The sequence below is a fragment of the Paralichthys olivaceus genome, chromosome 1 (genome assembly GCF_024713975.1).
Source record: "Paralichthys olivaceus isolate ysfri-2021 chromosome 1, ASM2471397v2, whole genome shotgun sequence".
NCBI classification, from domain to species: Eukaryota; Metazoa; Chordata; class Actinopteri; order Pleuronectiformes; family Paralichthyidae; genus Paralichthys; species Paralichthys olivaceus.
The window spans coordinates 1,688,385-1,713,437 of record NC_091093.1 but is presented as its reverse complement, the minus strand read 5'-3'; the positions used below and the strand labels follow the sequence as shown (position 1 = coordinate 1,713,437).

Sequence of the window (25,053 nt, the reverse complement as noted above, 5' to 3'; positions counted from 1 at the left end):
TCCAATCTTCCCTGTAGTGTAGTCAGCAAACTGAGTAAACGTCACTCACGTTCACGTTCACTTTTTAAATCATCATCGTATCAGGCCATCATGTGAAATATCAGGAGTGGGAGAAAATGTGTGTGTGTGCTCCCAGACAGCACAGTTGTTGCAGATCAGTGAAAACACAGTTTCTCTGGTCACAGCTGCTCAGTGATCAGCTGCTTCATGATCAGAGAAGAAGATGCAGTTGGTTTGTGACCTGCTCCCACTTTAACTAAAAAACACTCACCAGTTATCAGGACCTGATCACTACATGTGACTGCATTTGAACATAATCATTTTGTGCTCAGTACAACACAAGACGTGACGCACAGTCAGGACTCACTGTAAAAGTGACTGGAGTGACACAGATTCCTGATCAGACATTGTCATCTAAATCATCACAATAAAAAATGGAACAAATGAACGTGAACTTAGTTGATTTTTGGAACCGTGAACTCAAAATAAAATAAAAAAGTATGAATGTGAACTAGTTTTCAGCTGCATGAACTGAACTTTAACTAATTATTTTTAGTGTGAACTGGCACTACACTGCAAACAGCAACGAAAGGCAGAAGTAGTAGAACTTTATCATCATACTCCTGTGACCAATCCTGCATGAGACTGAGGTTAGGACCACCTTTCTCATTAGCATACAGACACAGAAATACATAAATAAATAAATGGAAAAAATATATATTTTGTTTATTTATAACCATCTCTTATTTATGTATTTATTTAAATATTTATTTATGCATTTATTTATACATTTATATATACTTAAGTCACTTTTCGTCCTCCATACCCATCAGCCCAGTGTCTTAAAAAAGTAGCGAGTGCCCTTATTACCTCTTCTTCTGTCATACACACCCTCATCCCACTTTCCGGACTTTATCTAGGAAGCTTTGTCTTTCTGCATCATACAGGTTGCAATTGAAGATTAGATGTTCAGTGTTTTTTTTAACCCCAAAATTATTACATTTGTCACTGCTCCTCTTCCACATTATAAACAAGGAGTCATTTAGTCCAAAACACTTGATGACGCTAAGGTGCACAACTAAAAGTATGTCCCTAACATCCACTGGTGGCCACTAACACCTGCTAACATCTACTGGTAGCTGGTAACCTAAGACCTTCAAAAGTACATGGGATATTCAACATCTTGCCCTGTTGTCCAAAAAAAAAAAGGTTAGGGTTCCTACTTTCTGTTCCTTTCTATGAAGTTCTTGGTTAGGATCGAGTTCTGTATTTTATAATGTCTCCTTCCGTTCTGGTCCGCCTCCCCCCTTTTCTGTCATATCATCATTCCTTTATCTTGATTTATTATATATATATATATATATATATATATATATATCAGTATGATTGCCTTTTTTTTGCCACTTTGGCATAACTCAATCTTTCCAGATTTTATTAAAGAGTCTCTGCACAAGTTGAAATTATTCTACTGGTAGCTGAACCTTCTATAGCACAGCTGGTGGAGCTGTATATCCACTACCTTGTAGAGCTATTTTAAGTTCACACATTGTAATGTCCAAGTACAGAGCTGTCTGGTTCTCTTTCTCTCTTCTCGCTCACATTCTTATTTTCTCTGAGTACACATTCTTTCTGCTGTCTGTAGCTCGAGGGAACAAGGAATACCCCACTATGTGCTGCAGCAAATGCCCTCCCTAACACATCTGCCTTCTCTCTGTCTCATCGTTCCCGTTCCCCCAAATAAACTTAATTTTTACACCAGAGGTGCATGTGATTGGATTAGGATGTGGCAAGACGATTGGTGATTGGCTAGGGTTAGTGAAAAATATAACGGTATCAAAAGGGACACGAGATCTACGGATCTACGCCCATCGCGGGTGGGAAAATTTATTTTTTAAATATAATGAAAGATGTTATGCATAAGTTTGGACCATAAAGTTTTGTTAGCATAAGCTCACATGTATGAATCTGCCCATGTACATGATGATCCAGATTTACAAGTGACATTTTCAAAGTTTTTATTGATCTCATGCCAAGTACACTAAAGGTTCATACAATTATGATACACAAATGTTTGCATTTTGTTTTGTGCAGAAAATCTACTTGAATTAGGAAGCAAATTATCTTTATTCAATCACTGATCTCATGAGCAGTCTCATGAGAAACCTGCTAGACTTTTTTAAAAGTGCACCGCAAATTCCACATGCCTTACATTACCTTAGATTTATACCCTACACATACATACTCTGTTTGACAGCAGACCTGTAACATGCTCACTCTGTTCTTGATGGGGTAGATTCTGTAAAACAGTGATGATTATTCAAAAAGGTGCATTCATGTTTCAGCACTAGACACCTAACACAATACATTAATCTATTACATTTGTCAAGCATTATAAATACCTGTGTCATTACTTTGTCAAAGTACTTTGGAGGAAATAATATTTATACACTATGCAATTATTCTATACCCAATTCACTTGAGAATGAAGCCATTAATAAGACATGGAAATACATGTATAATCCACAGAGTCGCCAGTAACACAATTGCAACGAAACTGTAATTAACTTCACACCAAAATGCACACATGCAAAACGCACGAGATGTTAAAATGTATTGATTACTTTTTTGGCCCATGTCTCATCGTTCCACCAAGTTTTGTGGAAATCCATTCAGAAGTTTTTGTTAATCGTGCTGACAAATATACAAGCAAACCGACAAAAACATCCCTACTTGGTGATAAATAAAAATACATGTATTTATTTAATAGTGATACCTTTTGTTTAGGTGCAACAGCATCCTTTAGCTTGAAATCATGTACCACAAACAATATCAGTGAGTCCCTTTAGTACACAGCGTTCAGTAAAGTAGCAAGAAGCCTGACCACGTTAAAGAGTAAAACAGAGAATCAATATGATTTTATTCTTACTGTTCATTCAATTCACACACTATACATAGTAAGGTCAAGACCTTTAAATATGCTATAGAAAATCAACAGTTCCCACAACAAGCAAGCACTTTGCGGTTGTGTAGAGAAAAAATCCCTTTTAACAGGGAGAAACCTCTAGCAGAACCAGACTCAGTGTGGGCAGCCACCTGCCTCAAATGGTTGGGGTGAGTGGAGAAACATTGGGGAGAGAGTAGAGGTGGGTGGAAAAGATGGATGAGGAAGTCGAAGTGAGAGATCAGGCACAGTTGTGGTTCTTTCCAGGCCAGAGATACTTCACTCTAACCCAATCAACTGTATTTTTTCACTCTTTCTGTAAGATGAAAGGGTTATATTTGCTTTTCTCTGCATTAGTGCCCCACAGTTTGTAGGTCTGTGTATGGTTTCTGTCCAACCAATGCCACCAACTAACTCATATATGTTCAGACTGAATAAGAAGCAAATGTAAAAGATTCATCATTCATCATTGCTTACGAAGTCATTGCAAAGACACAAATGATGACAAATATACACCAATGTGTTTAAGGTAGTCCAAACTGAGGAGAAAACACATCTGCACCAGTTGGTGTTTCAGCATCAGTCAACATTTTTTTGAAAGTTCTATGATCCCTGTACTAAGTTATATTTGTTTTCAATAAAGCTCGCTTGTAAAAACGGGTCACATGATTTATGACAAGTTGAAACAAGGAACCAAAACATTTTACTACAATACTTCTGCTTTTAAAGGTTGACACACTGTGTCAAGTTAGTTTCAGGTGTGACATCACTTGATGGCCATGATCATGTCTCAAGCTCACCATAAGTTTCCCCCATTTAAGCCAAGTATTGATTTTGTTTTCTTTACATGTTTTTGACATTTATGCTTTGGATTGAACTATTTAAATAAAATGTATTCTGTCTCCAGTCAGTTTTTAAGTTACTCTGTTCAGGCTTCCGCACAGAACCAAATAATTAAGTCAGTGGTAGAGTTGAGAGTATAACAAGAAAAAAACAGGTTCAGTCTGAACGCACATTCAAATAAGTTCATCTGTGTCTTCTGGTTGCACACCGTGTCAATTATATATTCTTTAAGAGTGTGAATATTTAAACAAATCATAGCATATTAATTCTATGGGGCAGCTGTGGCTCAGGAGGCCACCCGAAGGTGGGTGGTTTGATCCCCTTTTCTCCCTCACTGAACCCCAAATTGCTTATCCCATGATGGCTGTGCTAGTCTGTGCAGTCTGTGAGTGATGTATCATAGCGAAAGTTCTGCACTTTATGATTGTGTTTGTGAATGGGTAAATGGAAAAACTGTACTGTAAAGCGCTGGTTATCAAGACTAGAAAAGTGCTATATAAATACAGACCATTTATCATTCAATACAAAGTGCTTTTAATAGCTCAGTTCAGGGTATTATCAGCTAGATAAAAGCTTTAGTGTTCTGCTATGTTCTGGTGTGTTGTCTTCACAGTAATTCAAAAGTGTTGATCACATTGCAGAGCACATTTTGGGAGCACTGGTCTCTGCGTTTGCCTTCTGTCTGATGCACTCTGAATGATTAAAACAAAGGAAACAGGATATCATGCCCCTGCACACTCCACAACCACCACCACCTCCCAGACAGTAACACACAGGAACTGGATCAGAAGAAAACTGTCAAAATGCTACTTTATAGTTCTTGGTCTATACTTGGAGTTGGTTTAAATCACACATTAAGTGGCACTAATATAACATTTCTGAATAATTAATAGCACTAAAGGACAGGAAGAATACAAACTGTTTGAAGGGCTCACCTGCCAGGTCTGTACGAGACATCTCCACCAGCCCCTCGTAGAGGCCTTTGATTGGGTTTTCCCCTGCCACCCCAACACCATGAAGCCAGATTAACAACATGCGGTGACCATGCTCTTTGAAGCTTTTCATACCTACAGAATTAAAATCCAAAGCAATATGTTAGAAGAAAAAATTAATGTGAATAATTATCTGACAGAATCAGGGAGGTTACTGCATTTGTATATTTAAAAGGTTGTACATTTTGAATGTCCCAGAACATCACAAGGTGTGCTTCGGTTGTCTTTGAACATAGTCATATTGCTTTTCGTCAGGAAGAGATACAAACAATGCATAATAAAGTATTTCCAAACTCACAGGGAAGGAGTTTTCGATGGTAGACTCAGTACAACACACATTGTTTGATTTCTCAGGGAACATTCATAATTGGTACAACCTTCAGGTCTGAGCTTTGAACATAGGACTATAGCAGGTTAGACCTGTTCATTCAGTATGTGCACTAACACATCTTTAAACTGAACTGTTACTCTCTCTGTCTGCTTCCGGGTCCATCCATAACAAACCGTGACAAAAACAATCATCATCCAATAGATCTGTCATAACTTACAGACTGCTGAACTCCATCAGAGGAGTTCAGTGAGAGGAGAAATCATGGTTTACTTTCGGTTTCTGACCAGCGGTGTGTGTGATAGTGTCAGCAGCGGCTGACACCGCCCCCTCTTCCTATTAACCATTATAAATGTAGCCAGGAGTTTATTTCACCTGTACTGAAAGGTAATAGTATAATAAGGACAAGAAGAATGAGGCTTGAACCAGGACATGTTTAGTTTTTCAAAGTTAGTTAATTTTTCACTCCCATAACAGAACTTCCGTTGCTGACCCTTCAAAATAAAACACCCACACAGATACACAGCTTATGACAGGAAACACAAATTTAGTGGCCAACCTTCCACAATAAGGCAACTAAATAAAATAGCTTATATAAATTACATTTAAATAGATAAATGTTAAACTTTAAAAACTACCTGGATAAAGACAATAATACATATTTTAGTTCATAAGCTATATTATTTGCTATCTATTAGCTGTATATTGCTGATTGTGACTCTTTCTTCTTCTATAGTATCGATAATCATGAAAACCATGATATTTCCTCCACCAAAATTTCATATCGTGACATCCCTAGTTATGTGTCTTTTTCCTTCTATAGTATCAATAATATATCGTAGAATATCGTGAAATTGTGACATTTCCTCTGAGAATAATCGTGGCACCAAAATGTCATATTTTGACATAATAATTGTTCCCTAAGAACCTTCAATTAAAATATGTAAAACGACTTAAAGTAAATTACATTAAAAAAGCAAAAGATAACAGTTAGAGAAGTGAGGAACAAAAATCTGTAATAATATCTTCTATAACACTCCGACTGTATCACCAAGACTGTAGTTTTCATATAGTGTTTGTGTGAGCAAGCGCACATGTGTGTGTAAAGTCGCTACAGTGAACATGACTGTCAGGTGCACATAGCAAGACTAGGCAAATTACAACAAAAAAAAATCCCTGTGCTCACCTTCAAACTGTGATACACATGTGTGAAGTTATCAGTCCGATTGCTGTTAATACTGCAGTGACTCTCGTGTAATGCTGCATGATGGATGCACTGGCACTAAAGGAGGAGTATGTGGATAGAAGGATTAGATGGAAAAGAGTGTTGAGTGCTTGTGAAGATTTCCTGGCCCATGATGAAGACTGACTCGTCAGCGGATTTAGATTCTTATGAGCTGTGATCTTGGATCTTGTGCTGAACTGAGTCCAGTATTACACAGATCAACCGACAGAACTGAACGCACCCTAGTACAAACACAAGTACTCACCACTCTGGGTTCATTAGCAAACAGGTATGTACAGTATTTGATACAAATAACACTGGATAATTTTTCCCTTTGTACTTAAAGCCCTCTTTGGGCATATACTTTTCTGTCAAATTTTATAGATTGGGGAAATTACAGCCGTCTCTGAATTTAATAATCCTGCAGTCGTATTCACTGTCACTCACTTCATTAACAGTGGCAACACGATACCACTCGATGCATTTTCTTTTATTAGTGACATTACTGCTGTGGCCGCCAAACAATCTGTCTTACACGTCACCTCCACCTCACTAACCTTGACGTCTGGGTCAGAAGGTTGCGCTTCTTCATTTCATGGCTTGATGGCATGATTCATCATGGAAATCAATTGGTAAGCAGGATCATTTATTAATCATGGGGTGCTTTGCATTGACCATTTATGATTGAATGTGGGCGGGATATGGAGCATATTTACGTACGCATGTTACGTACGCACTTTTCCAGGGGGAGTGTGATTTATAAAGGGAAATTTGTCTTCAGGTGGGCACGGTTTTATAAATGTGAATATTTTGTGGCAAATGCCATTTTCAGCTTTTGTGTGACTTTCAGTATAAATCCTACGCACTATTTTAAAAATGAGGCCCCTGAAGTGAATCAAATTAATTGTGTTATCTATTTCTTCAACACATTGCATCAACCATCTTGATTGAAATGTACAATTACAAGTAGACCAACCAGTATTAGTAACTTGTGCAACTACAAGGACAACAACCCAAAGCTGCTCCTACTGGAGTCAAAACTATGGGTTTAAGGAACTTATATATAAACAAAGTTATATATTCATCTGTATTGGTGTGGATACAATATAAACAAAACACTCATTCCCTATTTTTCTGAGAATTAGACAAAAATGAAAAATGTCTGTGCATAAACTATGGATTGAGAGCCAGGATTCCATCAGGATAGTTTATCGAATCAACTCCAGCTCCATATTCAAGAGCAGACATGACCACTCATGTTTGATCTTACAGCTGCCAGATTCAGGTATTATAAAAGACTTGGGCTTTACAGGAAAAACATGACACAAAGGTTTTTAATGATCTAACTGTTAAAACTGATGCTCAGTACATCTAATGTGTGTATCAAGAAGTAAGCATAGCTCACCTGTCCACTGTTGTTCTAACGCTCGTATATGTGCATCACTAAAGCCCCAGTGCTGAGCCAGAATCTTCCATTCCCCACGGCAGAGGTGCTTAGTGGCCAGGGTCCACACGACAGATCGGAGGTGCTGTGTCTCTGGTTGGTGGTCCTGCTTGAAGCTCAGAGGCCTCCCCACCCAGGAATCCTGATCATTGTCCATGTGATCCTGAAGTGGGAGCCTTTTTTCATTATATGTATACAGTCCATGTGCATCTACATATACTGTATAAAGCATTTGAAGTTACACAGACATGTCATCACACATCAAAGATAACAGTGTCCTCATGAGATAATAATGTTTTTGTGAAAAACTTAAGCTCTAAGAAGAGAAAGCATTTTATGTTTTGTGTTATTCTATTGAATTAAGTTATTCTAGGTGAGTCATTGCAAATCCACATCCAGTGATAAACTCACCTTCTGCTGTTTATAAAAACGGTCAGCTTTGATGATCATATCAACCAGGATGACATGGTTTCCTCTTGCTGCCACCTCCAGACATGTTTTCCCCTGCTGCGTATATCAAATAAACAGCAAAACACAGTGAAAATAAATAAATAAATAATTCACTCTTTTCTCGCTCCACTGACTAACTGTGCTAAGCTCAGCCAGAAAATAGGAAAACCAAAAAAAGAATCAATCAACTCAACCTTATATTTACAAGAGGAAGAAAAATGTATTAACATTCTTCTTCTGTCTAGCTACTGGCCCTAGACCTGTTGATGATCAGATTCAGAGGCAGCCACCAGCAGCAAGGGGCTAATGCAAAACTTTCAAGATGACATCCTATGACTCTGGAGGATGGCAGAGTTTTCATTGGTGCAGGTTGTCCCAAGAGAGGCTGAGGGGAAAAGGGAGATGAGCAGCGTGTGCGCTGTGGCTTTACTGAGGGCCGCAGAGTGTCTTGCTATTTCCTGACTGCCCATTAAAGGACATACAAAATTAACTTTCCAAAAACCAGAGAGCAAGATGAGAGATCCAAACATCTGCTGATGTCTCAGGAAATAACTACCACAACTACCAAATAACTTGCCCATGTCAAAGGAACCTTTTTTCAAGGAAAAAGGAAAATAAAGTTTTCCAGCAACTCAATGTTCATCAATCTGACCACATTACATCACTGAGTACATAATTATTAAACTTTTAAATAAGATTATTCAGTGTAGCAACTCATCAAAAATGTTAGTTTTGATATAACTTCATCTCTCTGCTCTTGTTGCCACAGTTGACCATACTTCTCGATAGAATGATGGTTTTTACTGTCAAATTTTTTTGGGGGGGTATCAAATGTCAAAAGTGATAACAAGAATAACAGTAACAGTTAATAAACCCAAGCACATGAAATTTAAACTAACTACGCTGACTTAAGAACTATATTTGTACAATGTACAATTTATTTATTTCACATTTGTATTATATTTCATCCTCACTACATTTCAGAGTCAAATATTATTTTCATATTATTGCACTAGATTTATCAGACAGCTGTATTTACTAGTCATGTTGCTGATAACAAAAAAGTGATGTCTTTATGAGATCACAGTATAACCTACACACTACAAGCAGAAAGTATATTAGTAAGTATATTACACAGTACACATTGGCTCGCCAGGTGGTCAGTGTCGAATGTGAAATGTTTTGCATGAGCAGTTCTTGAGACCCCTGATCCTGGCCCTCCTCGACATCATCAGCAATTTGGACAACCCAGTGACATCAAAGAATGTTACTGTGAATAGAACAAAGTACCCCATCAAACTTTTTTTTGTAACAATGTCACAAAGGTGTCATCCTATCATTCCATGATCATGCTACATGCAACACTGATGCAAATCATCTGTGATATCATCAGTAAAATCACATAAGGATTTTATGAATGACACATTTTGAAGGAGAAATTAGTCCAACTTATAGACCTATTAACACTCATTACCCCACCACACTGACAAAACAGGAAATCATGACCCTTGAAACGGTTTATTCTGTCCTTATTGTATGTATGTGTTGTATGGTACCTTGTCAATCAAACTAAGGTTAACCCCTGAAATCAGCATCATCTCAGCCAGGTCCTGCCAGCCATGTTCTGCTGCTATGTGCAAAGCAGTCTGCTGTCTCTGTGAACCACATGAGAGAGATCTGTTAGGTAATGTCATTACAAAGTAGCCTTGCTTAAGAATTGCGCTGACCACTTCGGATTGGATCACTCAGAATGCTGGTTCATACCTGGTCTGAACAGGTCTTAGTTTTCCCCATTGGTAATAATGTTTTGAAATGTCAACAAATATTGGATATGTGCCCTGATTTGCATATTCCTTTTGGATATGATACCTGCATGTTCATTTAGTTTGAATTGTGATTCTGACTAGTTATGAAAGAAATTATAGATATCCTAAATATAATGAATACAATTTCAACAATTCTAGATATATGGAATTCCTTGCTAGTTCAAATTATCAACATCATCAGACATTTAGGTTTGACTGTTAACAATTAACTTTAAATACCTAGAATTGCATTAATGAAATCTGCACATCTCCATGAGTAAGAATTGAAAGTTGACATTTGACTAGTGAGAATTGAGTATCATTAATTTGAATTGCTACTATTCAAAATGACATTGTGCATATGGTATTATGACATGTTGAAGTTGTTAAGTACAGACATCTACGATTCAGTTTGAGCACTAGTCACTGAAAAAAAAGTTGATAAGTTGTAATTAAGTTAAAGATATCTGACAAAGGACATTTTCATAATTTAGAAACACATTTTTAATAACAAGAATTAACATTGTGACCAGTGAAACTGGGTTTGAAAACAGAGAAGTAAGGGAAGTGGCATTCCACCAATCAAGATTATTTTTGCCTAGTCTGGAAAGAGAGCTTAATAGAAAAAGCATATTGAAATGTCAAAACCTCCCATTATTCATCAATAATAGAAGAAAAAAAGAACAACCATGTTGGTTCCTCTTTAGCCAGACTGGCAGTCATAGTCATAGCTATTCTCAGCCACTTATTCCTTTAACTCTTAGCAGTAATGATTTTATGAACTGAACTAAATCTACCATTATGTTCCCAAATGAAACTGGACATTGCCAGTGGGTGCATTGTTGTCAAATTTGGTCGGTAATTATCTTAATTCATCTCCAATATCTTAAACAAAACTTTCCATAACATTAACTGTACAGGCTTACGAAAAAGTGAGCATGAACAGCTTTTGTATAGCTTAGCTTGGCCAGCAAGGCTTAGCACAGCATCATTGCTGAGCTAGGCCTTGTGATGCCAACTCTCATGATATGATACACATATGCAGCATCAAAAACAATATATTAGTATATATTAAAGGTCCAGTGTGTAAGATTTAGGTGAAAGAGAAATATTGGCAGAAATTTAATGTAGAATAATCCTCATGATGTTTTCACTAGTTTGTTTCTTCTAAATTGTATGAATTGTAGTTTTCTTTACCCCATAAAAGGTCCTTTATATTAAATACTTTATATTTACATTGAGGGGACCCTCTCTACGGACGCCGCCATGTCTTACATTAGTCCAGACTGGACAAACTAAACACCATTTGGGTTTTTATGACAATTAAAGGCTACCACAGTTTTTTTTTCATGATATTACGACATGTCATTAACTTTGTGTTTTCTCTCTTCCATATTAATATTAGAGTAAGTCCGGCATGGGTGGCAGCCTGCCAGAGACTCTCCACTTGTCTGTTTTTCACTTTTTCTTACATTAAGTACTACTACTGGTTTTTCTCAAACACCCACAGTTGCAAGTTACATGATCTGCCAGTATTACAATGTGGTTTTGCACATTATTTTTTCTTGGAGTACATATTTGTTAACATGATCACCAGTTAAACTGGAATGAAGGAGTTTCAGCCATGGCTGCAAGAAGAATTGTGCAACCCTGGACACATCACAGTGAAAGAACATGTGTGCAGCCAACAGTTAGCTGTGCGTCCCAGAGAGTTTTCTTAGGCCACTGTTTTTGTTGTTTACATCCCTCATATTATTAATGTGTCGCTGGCCTCTGACATCATCATCTCAGTGACTGCGAGACTCTAGACCCTGCACCCTAATGCCTTTCATAGCCATCTTTGGGGATTTTAACCATGTTACCCTGACAACACTTTCAAGCAGTTTATAGACTGTAAGAAAACAGATCTCAGACCTCAACCTGTTGTACCTCAAGCTCCTCTACATTCCTGCAGTTTCACGGAAACTAGTGATCACCAGAGCTGGGTGACGGAAGGTCTCATGAAGCTGATCAGACTGACAGGCTGAGCTGAGGTGACTGACTGGGATGTTTTATAAAATGCACATGGGGAGGATATAAACAAACTCACAGACTGCATTATAGATTATGTTCATTTCGGCAGTGACACTGTATTACCCACAAAGAATGTAGGCTGTTTAATAAACCCAGGGTATCTAAGGACATCAAGGCATCACTCAACAAGAAGAAGGGTTCCTTCAGGAACAGGGACAAGTATGGGAGGAAGAAGGTTCAGATTGAAATGAGGGAAAAGATTGCAGAGGGCAAAGACTGTTACAGGAGGAAGCTTGGAAGGACCTGTCAGATCCCAGTCACCGTCAAAGGATAAGTGGGGGGTGTTATCAAGGAGTACAGGGCGTCCACATAGATAATAATCTGGACTGGTCCAGGTCAGAACCAAGTGTTTTTTTCTCAGGATGCTCAGGTCTCTCAATGTCTGCAGAACCTGTGAAGAACCTAGGAGCTCTCTTTGATGAAGATCAGTCATTTAACCAACAAATGAGTCAAACTTCCAGAACAGCTTTCTTTCATCTGCGTAATATAAAGAGAATCAGACACATCCTGTCAAAACAGGATTCTGAAAAACTGATTCATGCCTTTATTACGTATAGGCTAGACTACTGCAACTCCCTATTATCAGGATGTCCCAGCAGATCCTTAAGAACCCTTCAGCTAGTGCAGAACGCTGCTGCACGAGTACTGACAGGAACCAGAAGACAAGATCACGTTACTCCTGTCTTAGCTTCACTTCACTGGCTCCCTGTTCAACAGAGGACCAACGCTTCCTTGGAAGACCATGCCAACGTCCATGTGGAGATTCCCGGGCTGTTTTGCCCATGACCTGAGACTGTGACTGCACCCCCCCCCCCCCTTTATTTCCTTTTGTTCCCCTATTTTTTTTCTCCACTCACCCCAACCGGTCCTGGCAGAGGCTGTCCACACCAAGCCCGGTTCTACCAGAGGTTTCTTCCACCTGGGAGTTTTTCCTCCCCACTGTTGCTCATGCTTGCTTGGTGTGGAACACGTTGGATTTCGTCTTTTTAAAGATCTTGGACTTTTGTGCAGCACCCTGAGACAACTGTTTGTTGTGATACCGTGCTATATAAATAATTTTGATTGATTGATTGATCTCCTATATAACTTACTCTTATTTATGCTTGTCTTACTCTCATTCCTATTTATATTTACAATTAGGCAATGGTACTGCATTACTCAGTGTACACTTTATATATTGTTTTCATTTACAATATAATTATACTTTTTTTTTATTTTATTTTATATTTTTAAACTTAAAGTTTCAGTGTCTAGAATTTAGTGACATCTAATGGTGAAGTTGCATGTTTTAGCTGAATACCCCTCACCTCATCCACCCTTTCCAAACATGAAAGAGAACCTGTGGTAAACTTCAGTTGTCATAAAAACTCAAAAGGTGTTTAGTTTGTCCAGTCTGGACTACTGTAAAAAAACATGGCGAACTCTGTAGAGACGACCCCCTTGATGTAAATATAAAGTATTTAAATATAAAGGGTTCATTCTAGTGTAAAGTAAACAACAATTTGTACACTTTAGATGAAAAAAATTTGTAAAAACATGACTAGGAAATTTATATTCAGTTTCTGCCAATAGACCTAAATCTTACACACTGAACCTTTAATTCTTCAATCACTATATTGTATTCTATTATATATTGTATGCTAACTGTAATCTTGGAGATCAATTTCTTTCTGGATTAATACAATCTTATGTTATCATGTTATTATTATTATTACTATTATTATTATTATTATTATGTTAACCAGTGATGTGCTTGTACTCACACTGTCAGTGAGGTCGAGGTCACAATCAGCATCTATCAGCAGCCGTACAACTTCGATGTGATTATTGAACACAGCCATGTGGAGTGGCGTGTTCTGTTGCTGTATCAAACACAATAATAGAGAAAAGGGTTAATTTTTTATGTATATAGGAAAAGATAAATGGTAGCACTTTACTATCAACTCCCCTCTTAAACTTTGACAATCAGGACATATAGTGTAGAGCACACACACACACACCACTCTGATTGTGCCTATAGTGTAGTTGTGTGAGCAAGAGGGGGTGAGAGTTGTGTCATAAACAGCTGTTTCTATTATGTGCCTCCCTCCAGTCAAGAATAATTCAAATAGTTCAGTCAAAAGGAGAGGATAAGGATATAAGGATACCTGAAGCAGAAACAAGAAATTCCATTTTCAGTGGAAAATTATTATGTATTATTAAGGACTCTATCACTGATGTCACCTCCTCCAATGATTTATTTACAAACAGAGAGGCTCCATTTCATGATAGATCTACATTTGAAAGTTGAAAATGTGTATACATTGACTGTATGCATGCACCAGTTTGAAATCTATAACTGTTAACTTTGAAAACTCATGCACAGATCTTGCCACTAACTAGTAACACATTTGAACAAATTCCCTACATTTATCACACACTTTAATTTATATAATCTAAACGATTAAATGCATGTGCTCCATCATTTAAAACCACATTTAAAATTTTTACAAATGCTCTACAGCAGCGATAGCCAACCCGTCGACTGTGGAGATCGACCACGACCGGTTGCACCACAGACCAGCTGTGTGTCGGTTGTCTGTTGTTCACAGAGACAGTGTGAGCTGCACGTATATCTCCTGCATTTCATTCAATACAAGTCGGATTATGTACTAAACTAAATGTCAGGACTCTACGGTATGAAGACCTGCCTCTTCCGGTCTTGCGATAACAATCAAAGTCACGTTAGAACAAATTAATGGATTTACAAAGTGAAACGCTGTGGCTCATAAGAGGGTCATCCACTAACCAGAGGGTCGGCAGTTCCATCCCAGTCTCCCTCATACATTGTGCCAAAGTGTATGATTGTGTGTGTGAATGGCAAAACTGTGCTGTGAAGCACTTGAAGGGGTCATCAAGCTAGAAAATAAATTTGGACCATTACAATGGAGGCTGTGATTCTGGAGGAAGAGCAGTTCAACCACTATTCAGTGGTTCGACCTACCATTCCTCAAGTCTAATACTGAACCCCAAATTGCCCCTGATGGCTGTTCCATTACTGTGTGAATGGGATATATGTGACTTGTGAAAACCAGGTATACGTTTACCCCCCACCAGTTAGCAGGTCATTGAGGTCCTATGAGTCAAGGTGTGAATGGCTGTTGATAACAGTAAATCGTAGACCCACCCTGAAAAAAAAAAGGTACCAGGATATAGAACAGTCGTCCTATGATGGACAGTAGCTAGCTGTGACATAAAACTGTCCTGATGAGTATGCCTGTGTTCTACTCTGTTGAGCAGTGGAGGAGATTGATCAGAAAAAAAGAACCTTATTGCAGTGCTAACCACTGTACCATTTTGCAGCCTTCATGTAAAAATTATACCTTTGAATGCTCTCTACATTGTAAAATAAAACAAAAACTGAAAACCAAATGCTGCAAGGATTAACACATTCTTAACATTTTTTAAAACTAAAAAGAAACAAGACCCACAACTGTTGACATTACTCACATTGTCTATGGCATTGAAATGGATTCCTGCCTCCAGAAGCAAACTGGCCTCTCTGTAAAAGCCATGCTGAGCTACATAATGGAGAGCATTCATATTCTTCTGCAGATAGACAGAAACAAAGGTTGACATTTTCATAGCATCAAAATATTTTTAAATCCTCAATAACCTGTTGTGTTTGTTATACATGATATAGAGTATGACAATAATGGAACAAACCGTACATTTGTTTGCGCATTTACATTACAGCTGGACTCAATGAGCAGTTTGACACATTCATAGTGACCTCCATCAGCTGCAAGGTGAAATGCTGTGAGACCATCCTAAAACAAAACAGGTATATTTCAGTCAGTACTCTGAAACCTTTTGCAGGTCTTAAACCAGGGGTGAGGAAGCTCTAGCCTCTTCCGCCTATAATTGGTCAGGTCTCATTCTTGGTGAACAAAATACAGACATAGCTGTTTAATTTTGCTTTATTTGTGGGGATGAGTTCACAGTGATGAAAAAGGTGAATCTCAAGCATAATCTTGAAAACAAGCTAAACTGGAAGAGTTGCAAGGACAAATGGTCTTGCATAAAATTAAAATTCCTTGCCAGAGTTTGGCATTCACAAGACCACATTACGAGAGACAATGTTACGCAGGCAAGTTTTGTAATGAGTAATTTAAAAGAAGAAACTGCAACCTAATATAGAAGGAGAATCTGTGAAGGAGCCCTATTGCTGGAACTGTGACCAGTTCTATGCAAAACTGACTCCAATGACCCAAACTATGAAAACAAGCATCATGAAACACATTGTCAATGAGAAGCTGTTCCAGCCATCACAATAGAGAGGTTTGTTTAATATTTTTTCAATATACTTAGGTCCATGAGGAATTGTAATTATTATTTAAAATGGCCTTTGAAAGGAGAAGGTTCCCCTTAAGCCATATACTCTCAGGATCACTTTGGTCAACTGACTTTTCATTATCAGGTGTTGGTAATTTGATTTACATTCTTTCCAAATGTTTGCCAGTTAAAATCAATTCAATTTATTTTTATTTGTGTAGTGCCAAATCACAACATACATAATGTCAAGGCACTTTACATAGTAGAGACCTTACAATATTAAATTGAAACCCCGACAGTTCCCACAAAGAGCAAGCACTGGGTGACTGAAGAGAAAAACTGTGAAGCTGTCAAGTTTGCTTATGTTTTGAATGGTTGGTTTGACAAAACAAGTAAACTAAAAGTATATAATGGGCTCAAAAAATGTGATGAATTATTTGTACGAAATTCTGTCATTTTACAAACCAAGAGATAAAAGAAAGTAGTAGAAAATAGGATAAAACTGGTTTGTGATGGTCTCTCTCGCCTCTCTCTCCCCCTCCCAACTATCGCCCTCTCTTCACTCCCCTCTTTTCCACCCATCTCTCCTCTCCTCCCCTTTTTCTTTGCTCACCCCAACCAGTCGATGCAGATGACCGTCCACATTGAGTCTGGTTCTAGAGGTTTCTCTCTGTTAATGAGGGAGTTTTTCCTCCACAGTCTCCAAAGTGCTGCTCATTGTGGGAACTGTTGGGTTTCTCTATATTAATATGATTTTAAGGTCTTGACCTTCTATGTAAAGTACCTTGGGATAATGTATATTATGATTTGGCGCTTTACAAATAAAATTTAATTGAATTGAATATTCAATACACACTTATACATATCATCTTTGTTGACATTCTTCCGTTAAACAATACTCAGATGACTACTACTATTTTCTCCAGGTGATTGATGTTGTGCTTAAACTCTAGCCTCACAATATTTGCTTTTCACTCAATAGTTTTGACCTTATACCTTCCTTCTGTTCCTAGGTGAGTATATTATAAAGACCTGCAGGCCTAAGCCTGTACCAACAAGACTGTGCCTAAATATGTGCCTCTATTCAGATGGACAAAACAGGGCTGCCCTCTATCTCCCCTACTTTTTGATGTTGCCATTGAGCCCCTTGCATCCCTAAGAAATTACGTTGGCATAAAAGGTATTGCCAGAGCTGGACAAAAACCCTAGACCCCAATAACAAAAAAGCTAAAAAAACTAATCTCAGAATTTTGAAAGTAACCACAATATATAATTAATATGACAAAGAGTAGAATTTTTCCAATAAACAAAAAAGCGAACCAAATTTAATTTGTTACCCATTCACAATTAGTAGAGTAAGTACAATTTACTTATCTAGGTGTGACAGTAACAAAAACGTATGAGGACTTATTTCAACTGAAATTTAAACCAGCCTTCATAAAGGCCAAGCAGGATATGGAGCATTGGTCAACTCTTCCCCTGTCACTAGCAGGAAGAATTAGTTCAGTTAATATGACGACCATGCCTCGAATTCTATCAAATATTCCAACATTTAATGCCAAGTCATTTTTTTAGAGAACCTGATAAAATTACTTGTTTATACATTTGAAAGAAGAAGATACCATGTAAAATAAAGAAATTATTGGAAAGGCAGAGGGAGTATGGGGGGCTGTTCCATTCCAGATTACATGCATTATCATTGATTGACCAAAATCTTTCGGCAAATATTTTGGATCAGGACTCTAGTAATAACCGGGTACCCCTCTAGGCTCTTATGCAAAACAATACTGCAGCCCAATATCACTGAACTTTGCCATCGGTGCCCCGCCAGATTAACGTTTTTTTTACTTTAGTTAGACCAGGTGCACCAGCATATAATTTAGGTGCACCCAAAAATGTTCAAAAGATTTATAGATGTTTGTACAAACGCACTGTATAAATATATGTTAGGGAAATTTAGGATAAGAATACAAACAGATTCTTGCATGAGGCCCATTGTTCACTGTTACTTAAAGGAAACAGCATACCATTTTTAAGAGTGCAATTTAATAAATTGTAAAATAAAAAATGAAGGTATGGACAAAATGCTAAATGACCCAACCTCTAAATTAAGTTAGAAAATTTGGCGTCAGTCTACTGCATTCCACTCACTATATTCCTCTCATCGACGTCTACTCCCGTCTCCACAATCTTGTGTAGGACCTCTGTGTGCCCACGCTTCACTGCTAGATGCATGGCTGTGTTCTCTTCCTGCAGTCCAGAAATAACAAACAGACACCCATCTTGAGACAACTTCCTCTGCATGTATTCACCAAAACATGTTAAACTGGGCTGTTAACACCTTACTGCAGTTTCTTCACACAACAACCTCCTCAGTGTGTTGACTTAACTGCTGAATGGATTTCCACAAATCTTGGTGAAAGGATTGGACGGGGTTTTTTTTTCACTTTCCCAGGGAATAATCATTAATCTTGATGAAAACAAAGCAGACATATTTAGGTGACTGATGTGTGAAATTTGTTGTTGCGTGATTGAATTTAAAGGGACTTGGTGGAGTTATATGCTCTAGTGAGTGCCAGTTGAGTGTTCAAAATGTATTCAATTGAATTCATGAATATTTAATGAAATATAAATATTTAAAAAATACAATAATTCCCTCTGAAATATATCAGACTGGAAGTATGAAGTAGCATAACTAACATACAAGACTTACATGTTGTGAAATAAAAAAAAATATAGTTGAGATTTACTGTATTAGTGTATTGTAATACTATGTCATTGTGTAGTGATGACCTGGTAGAGATCACTATACTACAGGTCAATTTGTATAGAACCATCCCATCTTAAATGTCAGTGGCAATTTCAGTTTGATCATGTGATGGATATTATCATATCTGTTTCACTTTAGCCAAGCAGTGGTGGGAAATTATTTACTTTTGAGTCAGTTGCTGGAAGTAAACCCTGGTTTATGATATTTGTTTATGACTTAAACACTCATAAATTATGGCTATATTTCGGCTTGCTTTATTTTAGCCAAGCAATCATGGCAGCCTAATGATTAAAGAATGTGTGTATGAGATTGAGAGTGAAAGAGAGAGAGAGAGAGAGAGAGAGAGTGTTTGTGTGTACCTTGTCCTTCAAACCATGTGAGCAACCCATTCCAATCAGATACTCCACCACTTCAAGTTGTCCATTCTCAGCAGCCAGGTGAAGAGCTGTCTTCCCTGACTGGTCAGAGAGATGTCAGCAGGTTACACACAGTAGCTGCTGTACATGCAGTTTACTGTCCACTGTATACACCACTGACCCTGCACAAGAAGGGATTAGGTCACAGCACCAAAAAATTAAGACGAATCATCTTGATCAATTCCTGGTGGGCTGGGTGCAATAAAGACTATAAACCCCAACCCCATCATGTTAGCAGATGGGTCAAGGAACAAACTAACATCATTGACTAAGTCACCGATATGCACACATACTTGACACTGTATATACACATAAACACACAGCTGCCAGTTCATTGTGTTCCAGTAGTTACAACAGTTCTATAAAAAAACATTTAGTCATTAATCTTCAGTTTTTACTTTATTTGTTTCGAATAATTGTTGCTTGAACTTATATATATTATTTCCGTGACCTGCAGCGCTAAGAAATAAGAAATAATAGAAACACATATCAAAGTAACCTTGTCCACTCTATCCAGACAGATGTCTTCCAGGTCCTCCATGATAAACTCCAATACTCTAATGTGTCCTCGCTGAGCAGCACAGTGCAGCATACTTAGACCATCCTAACAAACAAATACACACACACACACTGTGAGAAATCGATGAGACAGAAACCTCATACTTTGATTAAATTGTATATCTTACTTTGTTTTCGCAGTTGAGCTTTGCTCCACAGGACACCAGGATCTGTAGGATTTTTAGGTGACCAAACCAGGACGCCAGAAGCAGTGCATTCATGCCAAACTGTAAAGAAACATTTATAACATGTATATCTACATGTATCTGAAGCTGATATCTGAAGCTTCATACAGTGCCCTCAGAAAGTATTCAGTATTCAAGATGATGTTTTGCTAATTTTATCACTTCCTATGTCTATTGTGTGGCATCGGAGAACATCCATGAAACATGCAATATGCTGCTATGAATCAAGTATAGACCATGGGACAATGTGCATGTAAGTAATAACAACTCCCTGTTCTGTTCTGAAACATCAAAGTTCACTGCACCATCTGGACAATGCTGTTCAATGAAAAACCTTCAAAAAGCACTATCAAGGTCTTGGACTTACCTTAAGACATAAGTCTAGTCAACCTGCCACAGCTATGCCTTTCAATGAAAGGTAAAAACCTTTGCAATCTTGGATTCTAAGGTCTATAGATAACAGTGACTCAATACGAAGTTGTTTAAATGACAAGTTGAATGCGCCATGGCGGTCCCTATGTTTTTATTGACTAGTAATTGCAGACATTTCCACTACAGTGTGTCCTCAGAGTCAGTGCAGACAGTGTCAAAATAAAGCTCATTATAGAGGCTACAACATGTGATTCATTGAAATGATTAATCTCTCATGCAAGAGACTTCTTCACTTCACTGCCACTGGTCTTGTTAGTAAAGAACAGATTAATATCTTGTGGCCCCAAGTTATTTATCTCTTTCCCACATGCTATTATGTCGTGGACACGTAATCTATTTTTTCCCAAACGTCACCAGGGGGGCTCCATAATTTACATATTCACACAATCAGCTGTCCTTCCTGCATTTAGCAGCTGTAACTGTGTTTTTTATAGGCTGGATAATGTTTGGAAAATCTAAAATTACTAACTTCCTGTCTGGCATTTTTTTGGGGAAAAATATTTAGAATGTACTTAATGATAGGAGCGATGATTAATGTCATCATCTGTGCTTGCGCCCTAATAAAAATAAGTATAGCTGAAAGTGGCAATGATTAGGGTCCAAGGAGCCTGCAACCACTTGGATATCACATTTTGCTAAATTGTTGACAAAGGATATTGACATTGGCTTTAAGGCCTGGACCTCTTGGTTTCCAAACATTCTCAGATCTTATGGCAGTGATATCCCTTGTGTAAAACTGGGGTATTTGTCTATTTAGAGTTTAAATTCTTACAACTGTTTAAATGTTTGTGTGGACATTCTGAAGACAAAAATCACATATTTCTGCAGGAAATTGGAGTATGCATAAATATTTTAGAGACTCTGAATCCAACACTGAGTAAAACAAACAAGATGAATACACCTGCCACAACGAAAATATAATAGGTAACATTTAATTAAAATACTGTAAATACTAATTTTAGAATACTGCTATTAGGAAGAACAGCAACATTTACACATCTTGAGACAACTCAAAATACAACTCAAAATTAAAAAAAAAAAATTACATTACACAAGACTCTAAACACCAGAAATATGTCAATCTGGAAGGTAGATACATATAAGTCTGCCATACTGATTGTATCAATTTCCAGATAAAAAAAACCCACACATATGTGTACGTACAATGTCCCTCTCATCGACTTCAGTATCATGGTCCAGAAGGAGTCGAAGAGCCTGTTCATTTCCAGCTCCTGCCGCCCAATGTAGTGCTTTCCGGTCTACCTGTGCAAAGGCAAACAGACAGGCCAACAGACAGAGAGACAGACATGGCTTCACAGTTCATGCACACCTCAGATACTGGCTAATAAAAAATGAGCCTTGAAATTATGCTCATCACCTGCCCCTATTAGCACTTAGAACCTGTTACGTGACACCCCAGCCCTGTTTACATGTGACCATTTTCACTGGTTACACATAGCTTGTTCCTTCTCTATAATAGCACTTCCATGATAGCTGTAGCTAATTACATTTAATGGTGGACTCATAAGTCATACCAGTGACTGCACTTCACACAGTACCTTGAACAGCTTTGTCAAAATTTGCCATATTAATGTGCTGTCTCTGCAATGTCAGTTAAAGTATTTGCTCTCAAAAGGTACAGAAGCGTATTGCTGCCACACCAGAAAAAGACAAACAGATCAGTATTAAGTTATAACGTGAAATATTATTGTAATAACAAGATATATTAATGTTGTTACACCAGTCATTGAAAACTTAAATCTTCTGAGACAACAAGACAACAAGTACTGAGTACTGGAGTAGTCATTCTGCACCAAGACCTTTTTCACGGCAGGTAATGTGACATTTAATATGAGGAAAATAATTATTAACATTAAACTGTTCACAAGCTTGCATTGATTCTGAGGTTCATCTAATAACAAAGCTGTTGTGAAAACACGTGCTGTGTTTGAAAGCAATGACTGGCAAGGCCCAGAAAAGTGAAGATGTTCATCTGTTGTCAAGCTTACTTTATTTTTGGCCTTGATGTCCACACCCTTCTTGATCAGTTCCTGCATTTTCCCTGTGTTGTTAATCTTTACAGCATCATGGAACTCCTTCTCTGACCACAGCACTGTCAGGAATGGCAAACAAAAGGGGGATTTAAACATTAAAAATGTTTCTATATGCCAATGATAATCCACAACAGAACCTGGTTTCCTTTGTATTTGATATAAGACTTGAACAATACACCTGTGTATTATGGGCTGTAGTGATATTTAGCGCTAAACATTTGTACATTGCACCCCGAAGATAAATATAGACAGCATTGTACAGCTGTGCAAGTCATTGCATGTTGCATGATAATTATCTCAATGCACTTTACATAAGGTTAAGTTCTACAATATTATAGAGAAACCCACCAGTTCCTAGTTTTATTATTATTATTGTTATTATTATTAGTAGTAGTATTGTTATTATTATTATTAATAGTAAATTTTTCAATTATAAATATATTATAATATATATATTATTATTAGTATTATTATTATTAACAGTACATTTTTCAATTATAAATATATTATAATATATTATTATTATTATTAACAGTACAATTTTCAATTATAAATATATTATAATATATATAATTATTAGTATTATTATTATTAACAGTACATTTTAATTAGAATTAAAAATTTGAAATATATTATAATATATATATATTATTATTATACTTCACATAGTGCATAGTCATTTACTTTAACGTTAACACTACTATTTTATTGGGCAATTTCCCCAAAAATCACAAATATACCGTGCATAAAAGACGTTTCCTGGTGTTTTTCCTCACGCAGACAGCTCGTCTTGCACAGAGGAAACTTAAAGTTCCTTCGGTCTTGTCTTTCACAAGCGCAAAATTCAGCGAAGGGACCGTGTTTGGTTAATGTTGGATTATGAATAGTGTGGTTCAGAGATGGTGTCTAGTATTTGATTCACCACACAAGGCATACAGCCTACTGTGGGAACCCATAGCGGAATACAGGCCACATGCATGGCTTTTGTATAACGTTTTTTCCTGAGTGGACACCACGGACATCTTACTGTTGACACACACAAACGCGCACGCGCTCTGTGGCATCGTTACTTACACACATCGTCCTCAGACACCAGGTGGTCCTCCATGTTGTCGGTGTATCGGGGGCTCCTCTCCTGTCTCACATCTCACTTACTGCTGTGATGTACAGTCGCTGAACAGTTACATACACAACCATCAAGCCCCACACAATGACACTGACGACACACTTCCGACCATGACCTTCAAAATAAAGTGCAAACTAGTAAATGACCTATTTATACAGCGCAGTACTAGTCTTGATTACCTCAAAGCACTTTATAGTAGAGGAGAACGGGGTTAGTCGAGCCAGCGGCTAAGATGAGCCAGCTCCTGTATCTAGGTAACCATGAAAAAAAAGTAATCTTGTGACCACAAATTAACATGTTTGATCACTGTTACAAGTGTTACAATGTTAATGTCACAAATACCTTGTTGACTGTTGTTGACTGATGGCATTAACAAACTTGTTTGTGTCCTTTTTATATCCGTTTTTAATGGGGGCACCATGTACCCATAGAGGACTCAATTTACCCCATCGCTATGATCATTTTACCCCCACCTTGGGGTAAGTTGTGCCAAAGGACCAACTTTTTTTAATGGGTCATTGTTCTGAAACCAATTATTCAACCAATTTATTTCCATGGGTACACAACAATCTGAGCTATAAATATTAACTACTGTTTGAAACAAATACAAATACAAGTCTGTTTTGCAGTACAATCATAAAATGTAAAAAGCTCATCTTACCCTGTTGTCCCGTACAGTTTTTAGCATTCACCCATACAGTGCATCTACAAATGCAGCATTTGTAGATGCACTGTATGCAGCAAGGAACATTTTGAGGTTTACTATCTTGCCCAAGGACTATTCTGTATGCGGAATGGGGCAGACTGAGATCAAACCACCATCCTCCTGGTTAGTGGGTGACCGCTCTATCCCTCTCAGCCACAGCCAAACCTGTGGCTGAGAGGGATAGAGCTGTCGTACGAATTACAAACTTGTAACTTTGCAGCAGTTTGGATTTCAAAAGTTGGAACATGTTTTACCTATGTTATTTCAGCTAGTCTATGTATGTTTTGATTTTTTTCACAATGTCAACCCCCCAGTTTTTATCGAATTAAACTACCCCCATGTCCACTACCTGTACCAAAATTGTCTACAATTTCTAGAGGGAAATCAATGG

The 25,053-nt window shown here is 37.6% G+C and overlaps 1 protein-coding gene across 4 annotated transcripts; it reads right to left on the bottom strand.

Annotated features, from left to right (window-relative positions):
• Positions 1 to 2,001: 2,001 nt before the first annotated feature.
• Positions 2,002 to 24,061, bottom strand: ankdd1a (ankyrin repeat and death domain containing 1A). 4 transcript variants are annotated; one of them, XM_069522821.1, is made up of 15 exons: positions 23,905 to 24,061; positions 22,786 to 22,889; positions 21,941 to 22,039; positions 20,288 to 20,386; positions 20,101 to 20,205; positions 19,545 to 19,643; positions 18,567 to 18,665; positions 15,812 to 15,910; positions 15,591 to 15,689; positions 13,865 to 13,963; positions 9,780 to 9,878; positions 8,185 to 8,280; positions 7,735 to 7,936; positions 4,720 to 4,851; positions 2,002 to 4,476 (listed from the first exon to the last, which is right to left on the bottom strand). In XM_069522821.1, exons 1-15 carry the CDS (start codon positions 23,936 to 23,938, stop codon positions 4,415 to 4,417), a joined length of 1,527 nt encoding a protein of 508 aa, XP_069378922.1. In that variant the 5' UTR covers positions 23,939 to 24,061; the 3' UTR covers positions 2,002 to 4,414. The 4 variants fall into 4 exon arrangements, with proteins under 4 accessions (XP_069378922.1, XP_069379074.1, XP_069379011.1 ...); XM_069522973.1 differs by having other exon boundaries at positions 21,941 to 22,035; positions 23,905 to 23,920; XM_069522910.1 differs by lacking the exon at positions 9,780 to 9,878.
• Between the last annotated feature and the right edge of the window lie 992 nt (positions 24,062 to 25,053).